The following is a 9,816-nucleotide window of genomic DNA, read 5'->3' on the forward strand; positions in this document are numbered from 1 at the left end:
TGTGCGTGCCACGCATATGAGTGTGTCTGGGGTGCGTTCAACGTGACGGATGCGGGGAGCGGCAAGGAGCACACAGCAGGGCAGCGGAAGCAAGTGAAGCAAAACACAATCATTAGTTCATCCTGTTTAGTACATCGGACCACAGTAGACGCACACAAGTCCCCGCGGTTGAGTGCTGGCACGCACAGCCCACACACAATTCTTCAGCCCAGAGTGGTGTACGCCAGCGCGGATACGGCGAGCAGCAGCGGGGCACACACCCACGCAGAGCTGCTGAGGCTGCCGTCGATTTCGCGAAGACGTGACGGTGCGCGGGTGGTCGTTGTGGTTGGCGCCTCCGTAGTCGTAGTGGTGGTGGTAGTTGGTGCTTTTGTCGTAGTAGTGGTTGTTGTTGTTGGCGCATGTTCCTTCCGATTTTGTGCCGGTACAGAAGCGGTCACGGAACTTGATGCTGCAGCTGGGTTAACCGACCCACCTGGGGATGGGGATGTTGGCTCAGCGCCACCCCCTGCTGGTGTGCTCCGCGTGGCATCTGATGCGGCTGCCGTTCCTGGCCCTGGCGAACTGTCGCCTGTCGCTGTTGGTTCTTCACCCGCCGGCGATTGTGACTGCAGCTGCTGCGCTGATTGTAGTCCTGTCGTCGTACCGAGGGTTGCTGATACATCGGGATCCGTTGGCTTCGGCAAATTATTCGGCTTTCCTGGTGGAGGAGGAGGAGGAGTTGTTCCTTTCCCTGCCAGCAAATTTAAATTGCTTGTATTTTCGACTCCTGCCGGTTTACCCGGAACAGTTTCCTGCAGCTGTTGGCCCTCACTTCTAGCAGGACCACCGTCACTCGTTCGATCATCCCCCTCTCTCTCAACACCTTCTTCTGTGACAGAATTGCCAGCTCCACGACTTTGGCCAGCACCATTGCCAACAACCATGCCGCCACCAGAGCCAGAAAGTAAAGCCTGCGGTTTGTCATCACAGACACCGCCGCCGGCACCGCACCACAGCACGCAGAGGGCACACACCAGCAGCACACGGCCAGTCATCATCATCGCCATCACTCCTGTCACTTGCCTGCAGCCTTCAGCACAAACCAACTCCCCGTCAACGCAGAGCGGAAGCAAAAGGAGAGACACGGCCGCTACAACAAACACAGCCACCGCACAGTCACAAATGGCAGCAGCCCAGCAGCGGCAGCGCACACACACCATGAGGCAGTTGGAATCAGTGAAAGGGCAAAAACACACAACGCCCCGCAGCAAGCAAACAGAAAACACACAAAACACAATTAGAAACAAAACACAGGTAAACAAACAGCAATGAAGTAAAAAATGTGAACACACAAAACAAAGGGCTGCACAGTATGGCTCCAGCGCGCACGCACCCATCCTCAAATGTGGCTCCACGCAAACAGTTGTGTGCGTGCCATGCATATGAGTGTGTCTGGGGTGCGTTCAGCGTGACGGATGCGGGGAGCGGCAAGGAGCACACAGCAGGGCAGCGGAAGCAAGTGAAGCAAAACACAATCATTAGTTTATCCTGTTTAGTACATCGGACCACAGTAGACGCACACAAGTCCCCGCGGTTGAGTGCTGGCACGCACAGCCCGCACACAATTCTTCAGCCCAGAGCGGTGTACGCCAGCGCGGATACGGCGAGCAGCAGCGGGGCACACACCCACGCAGAGCTGCTGAGGCAGCCGTCGATTTCGCGAAGACGTGACGGTGCGCGGGTGGTCGTAGTACTAGGCGTCTCCGTAGTCGTAGTGGTGGTGGTAGTTGGTGCTTTTGTCGTAGTAGTGGTTGTTGTTGTTGGCGCATGTTCCTTCTGACTTTGTGCCGGTACAGAAGCGGTCACGGAACTTGACGATGTAGTTGGGTTAACCGACCCACCTGACGACCCATCGGACCCACCTGGTGCCTGTTCCTGTTTTGGAATAGACTCCAGACTTGGTGTATCTGGACTCCCTGGCACACCGGTTCCCGCACTTGATGCTTGTGATGTGGGGTCTCCACTTTGTGTCTGTCCAGTACTGGACTGTTTCAGCGGCTCTGTCCCACCGGTCCCGGAAATTGGTTCCCGTTCCTGTACCTTTTCAGTCGGTTCTGCTGAGTCTGACCTACTGGACTCCGTAATTGGTTCCTGTTCATCAAGGCTCGCCGCATCTCCTGCCCCTTGCAAACCAGACGTACCATGTGGCTGTTCCGCATTGTTCCCCGGAATTTCTACCGTACCGGTCCCCGGAGTCTTTGACGGTAACGCATCGGCCGGAACCGTTGAAATTGACGCCGCGAACGTATTTTTTGCCCCTAAACCACCTGCTCCCGGTGGCTGAGCAGCCGTTGAACCGTTGACCCCATCTTGTTCTTTACCAGTTGCTGTCACACACACGGACGGGCAGCAGCACAGGGCAAGCACCAACAGGGCGCACAGCAGACGGCACGTCGTCATCGTGAGTGTGGTCGTTCGGTGGTGTGGAGCTGATCTGCACAGTGAGGGACATGGAGAGCAACAGGGGAGACGAGAGGTGCGGCAGACACACACAGAGGACACACCACATGAGGAGAGGGCAGCAGCCAGGCATGCACCGTACGCCGCACACCACGCACGACACACACTCCAATCCACGGCAACAGGCACACACACACGCAGCCCTGCCGCAACACCAACACACAGATGGAAGAGGGAGAAGCAAACAGGAGCGGCACACAAGGCTCCACCGCATGTACACACGGCGAGAGCGGTCCGTCGTGTCTGCACCCCTCATGGGGGGTACGCACACACACACGAGAATAGGTGCAGCGCCCACAGCAACACAACAGCAAAGTAACCATGAAAAGGAGAGATCAACGCACACCACGTGGATTGCTGGTCCACGGGAAGCGCAGCCACCACCGCAGCAGCCGCACACGCAAAGTCAAGCGCAAGGAATGGAATAAAGCAGCCATTTATTCGTGTTTCTTTTTGGAGGGTGGAAGGTGTCTGCATATGTTGTTATTGTTTTTGCGGAGGGTAGACCTTCATGCCTGCATCGTGTGTTGGGGTTCCTGCAGTGTGCACAACTGTTTCCTTCTCTTGTGAATTTTTATTGTGTTGGTGCAGCCAATAATTCAATTTGTGTTGTTCCTGCTTTTCGCTGGTAAAAGTGCTGCAATAGATGTTTTTATTTCCTCCTTCGTTGCTATGGCACCTGATTCCTCACCGTTTATTGCGGTGGAAATGAGAATATGTGAGTGGACTCCCACGCACCAGAACGCACCTTCGCTCCTATTTATTGGTGCACAGAAGGGCATGTGTGTTTGGTGGTGCCTCGTCCATATATTCTTGTGGGCGTACATTCCCCTGCAGGCTGAGGGCGGGGTGACGCTCCGTCGCGGTGCACTTCCCTCGCATGCCGCCCACTGTGATTCATCATGCATCACCCCCTCACACATACTCCGTGGTGCCACACCGCTGATATTATTGCAGCCGCTGTGATTCCGCGTATTTCACGCATTTCATTGTGCCACAATACATCCGCTCGTGTGGCCGCCGCATCCAAACAGCGGTGCCCAACACCGTGAGCGGCAGTCCACATCCCTGCATGCCCCAGCGCAGTGGTGCTTGACTGTCAGCCAGGCGTCAGACAACACGAGAGTATTGTGCTGGCAGTACAACACACGGAGCTGCAGTGAATGACTCGGGCGGCGACGCATCTATTCGTCGCAAAGCAGTGAAAAGGAGTCGGGCAAAATAATGCCGGCTGCACTCACGACACCATACCCACAGCCAAAGCATGCGACGTGATGTGTGTTTCATTGGTGCTGTGAAATGCCTGCAGACGACGTCACTAGTGGAGGCACACCACCCATGATCAGCGGACAGACAATAATCGGCATGGGAGGCCACAAAAGGCAGCAACGACGCCAGCGGCAGCAGGAGCAGCTCTCTCTCTCTCTCTCTGTTGCCTCCGAGAAGTAAATATTCCACCAGCCACAGCCGGCTGTGCCGTCGTGACACTCCATGCACGTCGTGGCTGCGTCAACACATCCTGCTCCCTGCTGCGCCTCAAAAGATGCCTCACTCCGTCCACTAAGTGCATCGATGCGGGCTGTGCCTCGGCTGTTCGTGAGGACCACAACGATGTAAGGGTCACCGAGTCGCAGCATGTTTGTTGTGACGTTGTTGCATGGCACCTGCACACACACACGCAGCGCCTGCATCCCTCCCTTTTGTGTTCGCCCTCTGCCGGAGTCGTCACACACACGGGCAGCAGCAAATTCATTTCACCCTCGACGATCCAAAATCAACACGGACATCCCTCGCGACGCAAAGATCTCGGTTGCCAGCACGGACCTCCTGCCGCTCTGCCATCGACGCTGAAACACGGCACAGTGCACGCACTTATTTTCCTCGTGTTCCGTCAGCCGTTTGATTCACACATTCTCCGACGGGCTGACGCCCACAAAAACACGCCACAAAAGCCACTGTGATCACACAAGCTCTTGCGATGAGCGTCTGTGTGTGCATGCATCCGCTGCTCACACGTGCTGGCAGGCAGCCTGCAGCCGGTGCCCTCGTGCCAGTTCATCGGCTCCAGCATGGGAAAGAGAAAATGGCCAATTCCTCGTGTACTTATTCCCACCGGCAGTGCCAACACGCTGGTCGCCAGCCGTCATTCCTCAGCACATCCAGGAATGCTGAAAAGTGACGTGGAACCGTCAGCCAGCAATGCCACAATCCCCGCACACATGTCGGCTCCACCAGAGAAGACACACAAACTACAAACAACACCCCTCACATGTTTTCCGAACATCATTCCGACACACCGCGACATGCCAAACAGAAGTATTCGTCACTCCATGCACCTCCCCACACAATCAAATAGTCCACGCACCACGCACGGCAGCAGCTCACACCCGTCCAAACAAGTGTTCCTCGGACCAGTGTTATCCACGTGCTGCATTGGGCTGCCCCGGCTAAAGGGAGCTGCTGTCGGAAATATTGTTCGCGATCACTCACCACAACGTGGCCGCCTCCCAGGTGGCTGCGCAACCAGTGTTGGGCTCGACAGCACAGGCGCGGGAGCCCGCCGAGCCCGGCCAGCAGTCGCCCATCGTCAACGGTGTCGAACGCAGTCGAGATGCCGGTCGGGACTGCGAGAGAGCGGCGACGGCGACGGTGCAGCGCGGGACGCCGCCCCTGCGACGCTCGCACTCCACAGCGATGCGCTCGCTCAGCCCTCGTGCCGTTTTGTCACGGACAGGCGTCACCACGTCGGAGACCGTGCGTCGTGGCGTGGATAAAGGCTGACTTCGGTGGCGTGCCAGCAGCGCTGACAGGCGGCGGTGGACCAGTCCTTCGCTCACTCCTAGCAGGACAGAGAGCAGCGGGAGGGGCCGACAAATCTCCGTGCGGCATGCGTTCTTCCCGTGTCTGCGGATGCGAGTAGTGTCCCCCGTTTCCCAGGAACTTCGCAGGCTACCGTCAGCAAGGGAGGTGCTACTCATCGTTCTGAGCGAGCAGCGGGCTGCGGGTACAAGATGGCGCAGCAACGCATTCAATACACCGCCGGGGCCAGGTGCCAAGACAAGCGAAGAGTCGCGAAAGGACAATTCAAGCGCATACAGCGCGAAGGGCCAAACCATATCCCGGTCACCAGGGGGCACGCAAGCACGAAGTGTGCGGACAGCAGTGGGGATCGCAGCAAGTGGGATTCAGACGATGCGACGGACGAGCGGGTTTCACTGCTGCCGGATTTCGTCGGCGCTTACCAGCGCTACACATGTCGTCTGCGTGCCGTAAGTGACGCACAGAGGCAAAAGCTACTGCGAGGCGGAGACATTGAGCGGAGCCCGAGCCCCATAGCAGCACTCCAGATGACCGTTCCCTCACTGACGCCGGCCAAACTCGCAACAATAACGGCGCAAGGAGCAGACATGATAGCCATCCAGGAGACCCGGAAGTCGTCGGAGCAGATCGCCAGCATGCATACTGGAGAGTATGTGCTCCATGCACAATCACGTATCCGCAAGAAAGGTGTTGCAGCGGTGCTGGTGAGGAAAAACTCTCCGCTCCAAGCGTATGCCCCTCATCACTCTTCAACGTGATTCCAGCCTCGAAGTGGTGGTGGTCCGGGTCGCGCTGGGCCAGAACCGTGATCTTATTGTAGCGAGCACCTATATGAGACCACCGCCGCAACTGACACAACCTTTAGGCGGTTGCTGAACTGCCTCTCGGTCTCTTCGCCGCTCATTCCGTGTGGAGATTTCAACGTGCGTCGCCCACGGTGGGAGCCCTTCCTGGAGACCCCTCCAAGCAACTCCGCTGTTGAATTTTATACAACCGCGCACGGATGCAGGACCCGCCTTGGTTAACACCCCTGGTGAAACAAAGTGTGCTCGTGGTGCAAGAGAGAGGTCCTGTATCGACCGGAAATGGTCAAGGCATCTTACCGTGCCCGACTGGACAGCCAATGTGCCGCCGCTCAGTGACCACTATGTGTTGACATTCACGCTGCATCAGGCATTTAAGGATACCATACCCTCGGCACCCACTTCGGTACGTCGAGTTTTCTACAGCTGGTGGAAGTTCAAGTGGGATTCCTTCGCCAACGACCTCGACGCACAACTTCCAGCATGCGACCATAAAAGGCAACCGGCATTAAAGCTTTTACGAGAGCACTTGCAGTTTCACCTCGACAAAATTGACCCCGCGGCATGCACAAGGATGATCCCAAGCTCCGGGGTGACACCCTTGCGAAAGCAGAGCGGATTGCTACCGACAGCAAGGCCCGCCGTCTGCAGTTACCGACGCCCGACCGTGAAGCAGAGACGCAACGGACAAGGAGCCAATTCTTCCTCCTACTCCGTGAGCGCTCGCGCAGCAAATATCGGCGTCGCATCAGAAAGTTAAACCCAGGCAAACCACTCGCCTAAAAAACGATTCCGGACGTAAAAAGACATCAATTCCGTCTCCCACAACGGCGTTGATGTACGATGGCCGCAAGAATAATTTCAGGACAGCAAGGAGAGCAGCGGATGCGCTCAATCTTGGATTCCTCCCCACCTCGCAAGGCGATTGGGTTTTCCAACGGGAAATAACGGGGAAAACAAGTCTTTGTGTATTTCTTCTCCATTCCCTTCTTAGGCCGCAGAACAACAACGAGTCGGCCGCCTCATCTTCGATAGGTTCCTTCTCTCCCCTCTCTCTGGCTGCCTCTTTTAATCAAGCGGAACTGCGTGCAGCGCTGCGTAGCACACCGTACGGCAAGGCCTCGGACCGGAAGAAGTCTACAGCGAGGCGCTACGACACCTTTCGACGAAGTGTCTCCGATTCCCTCTCCGTCGCATCAACCACAGCCGGACAGCCGGCACGATTCCGGTCCAGTGGCGACGAGCCACCATCGTCCCAGTCCTGAAACCCGGTCATTCGCCGGCGCTAATGGAGTCATATCGACCAATCAGCCTTCCTTCCATCGTGGGTAAGGTTGCTGAGAAAATGGCATTGAGGAGACTGCTTTGGCTGTGGACGCCTCGTCCGCACCAGTATGCGTGCCGTAGTATGCGTACCACGACGATGCAGCTGGCACACCTGATAAACGAATTTGAGCATAACAGAAACGATTAATTCCAAGTGAACCTTCCAAAGAAGAGCGGTGTTGGAAGCCAGCTCCACTGCAGACCCCATCGGGCTCCGTTGGTGCTGGTAGACTCCAGCAAGGCCTTTGAGTTCATTGGTCATCGAGTCCTCAGTCGCTTGCCGGCCAATATTCCGGGGGTGAACTGTAGAAGGTGGCTTAGAAACTTTCTGCGTGGCCGCTACGCGAAGACACGAGTTGGCAACAGACACAGCGATCGGTCTTCCACGCTGCGAGGAGTTCCTCAAGGGTCCGTATTGGGAACACATTTTTGTTCTCCCTTTACGTACACCCACCTCTCAATCTGCTGAACAGCTTCTCAGGCGTCACAGCAGACATGCACGCGGATGATCTCTCCATTGTAATCAACGGCCACTCTCGGGAGGACACCATTCCTGCAGTCAACACGGTCCTCGAAAAACTGCACGCGCGGGGTCAGTAAAATGGCCTGGCCATCAACCCGTCAAAGTGCAAAGCCGCTTGGCCCACACTCTCCACGCACACGGAGTCAAACTATGATCGTGAAGGAAAGTGGCCCCTGGAAGTGGCTGGATGTAAAATTCCAGTCATCACCATGGGGGCGTCGCGAACTACGAAGCTTCTCGGCATGGATCTCGATCCGCGACTGGCGGCAAATGTGGCGACCTCCAAGCACTGTGCAGCCACATCGCGACGGATATCGCAGCTACGCCGCATTGCGCATAAAGAGGCGGGGCCATCTCCACATGACCCACGCACGTTCATCATCGGATACGGTGCTTCCAAATTACGCTACGGCAGCGAGCTCATATGGGAACTGGCAAAGGATTCAGCGAAGAATGAGATGCAAAAGACGTACGCAGGTCTGGCACGCATTGTCAGAGAAGTTGCGAGCAAAGTTCAGCGGGAACCCGCACTCCTAGAAGCAAATATACCGCCGCTCCATGTTGTCCGTCTGCGTGCGGCTCTCCATGTTTGATAACACACGCACATGTCAGATGGACTGGAAGCGGAAATCAACGTCTGAGCCTTCGCCTCGCGCAGGTTTCCGCGTCCCGCCACTATCTCGGCACGAGCTATATGCCTTTGTAGACGCATACGCAAACGGCTACGGCATCACCGAGGACTCACCACGCGAAGGGCAGTTCTTTCGTGGCTCCATTCCTCCCTGGTTTGCGGCCTCCGCTCACCGGGTCACCATCGGTGTGGAACTTCCGATGGAGCACTCGATCACCGACGAAAAAGAACTGATAAGGGAAATGCGCAGAGTCCGTAAAGAGGCTCTAGCGCCGCACAGCCACCGCTCGTGGATACTCGCAACGGATGACGATGTCTATGTTCCCAATTCAGCTGGGGTTGTCATACCGCCTTCATCCCTGCATTCCTCGCAGATAATAGAGAAAGTAAGTAACAACTGCGGCACACGCCCTTGAAGCTGCAGGACGGAATCCAGTGCGCTGCTCCTGGCCCTGGACAGGCTGATTATCCCTCGGATCCAGCACAGGCGTAAAAACCCTGCTTGTGGCGACACAAAGCCAGTCTCTCCTAGCGGCCCTCAACAAGGACCCGTTCCGCCAGACCGACTGGACGGAGGACCGGATCGGGCAGCGTCTCTTGACACTGATGCGTGCCGGCCGGTCCGTGCACCGGCAGTTTTGTTGCGGACATTGTGCAGTGCATGTTGACGAGCCTGCGGCTCAGCATGCGACGCAGACCATGGCAAGCGGACAACACACGGAACATGGAATGGCGCCCATATGGCACACGGACCCGCTGACATGCTTTACTACCCAGCCCAGCAACAAGTGGCGTCGTACCATTCGCCAAGACACTCACCGCTACTCGCTCTGTGGTGCCAGGAAGCGGTCTCTGCCACCGCAGGATCAGTCAACTTCCACAGGCACGCCAGTTGACCCGCAGGAAACCTTTCGCCATCTGCTTCTAGAATGCCCAGGCACCTCCGCTGCGCGCCAACGGCTGGGCATTGAGGAAGATCTACGCAGCGAAATGTTCTCCCAATGGCAGTTGCTTCATAGCAGGAAACTCCTGTCGCCGCCCAACCGCCTCCTCGGCACCCAGATGGCATTGTATAGCTAGACGCGCTGGTAAGAGTGGGAAAACAAACAAACATCGGTGCTGGTGTTCGTGGCAACCTGCTGCGCAATGGATTGTTGAATGACGACGGCCGAGAGAGAGCCCCGCAAAGTCGCTGTCTCCACAGGCATCTC

The 9,816-nt window shown here is 56.8% G+C and overlaps 2 protein-coding genes across 2 annotated transcripts, besides 4 other annotated features; both read right to left on the reverse strand.

The window, feature by feature from the left end:
• Nucleotides 1-2,740: a sequence feature (areas merged during assembly that could not be assigned to a particular haplotype. This can correspond to areas where the two haplotypes were merged or to regions with more than two copies in the genome that were merged during assembly.).
• On the reverse strand, nucleotides 204-1,049 carry Tc00.1047053509479.10 (mucin TcMUCII, putative; the record flags this gene model as incomplete). The annotated part of the gene is made up of 1 exon (XM_801090.1): nucleotides 204-1,049. One exon carries the CDS (start codon nucleotides 1,047-1,049, stop codon nucleotides 204-206), a length of 846 nt encoding a protein of 281 aa, XP_806183.1.
• Nucleotides 316-397: a microsatellite.
• Nucleotides 1,612-2,442, reverse strand: Tc00.1047053509479.20 (mucin TcMUCII, putative; the record flags this gene model as incomplete). The annotated part of the gene is made up of 1 exon (XM_801091.1): nucleotides 1,612-2,442. One exon carries the CDS (start codon nucleotides 2,440-2,442, stop codon nucleotides 1,612-1,614), a length of 831 nt encoding a protein of 276 aa, XP_806184.1.
• Nucleotides 2,741-9,098: a sequence feature (areas not merged during assembly with more than two copies in the genome that could not be assigned to a particular haplotype).
• Nucleotides 9,099-9,816: a sequence feature (heterozygous, non-Esmeraldo-like haplotype).

This window comes from Trypanosoma cruzi, genomic scaffold, assembly GCF_000209065.1.
Source record: "Trypanosoma cruzi strain CL Brener 1047053515943 genomic scaffold, whole genome shotgun sequence".
NCBI lineage: Eukaryota > Euglenozoa > Kinetoplastea > Trypanosomatida > Trypanosomatidae > Trypanosoma > Trypanosoma cruzi.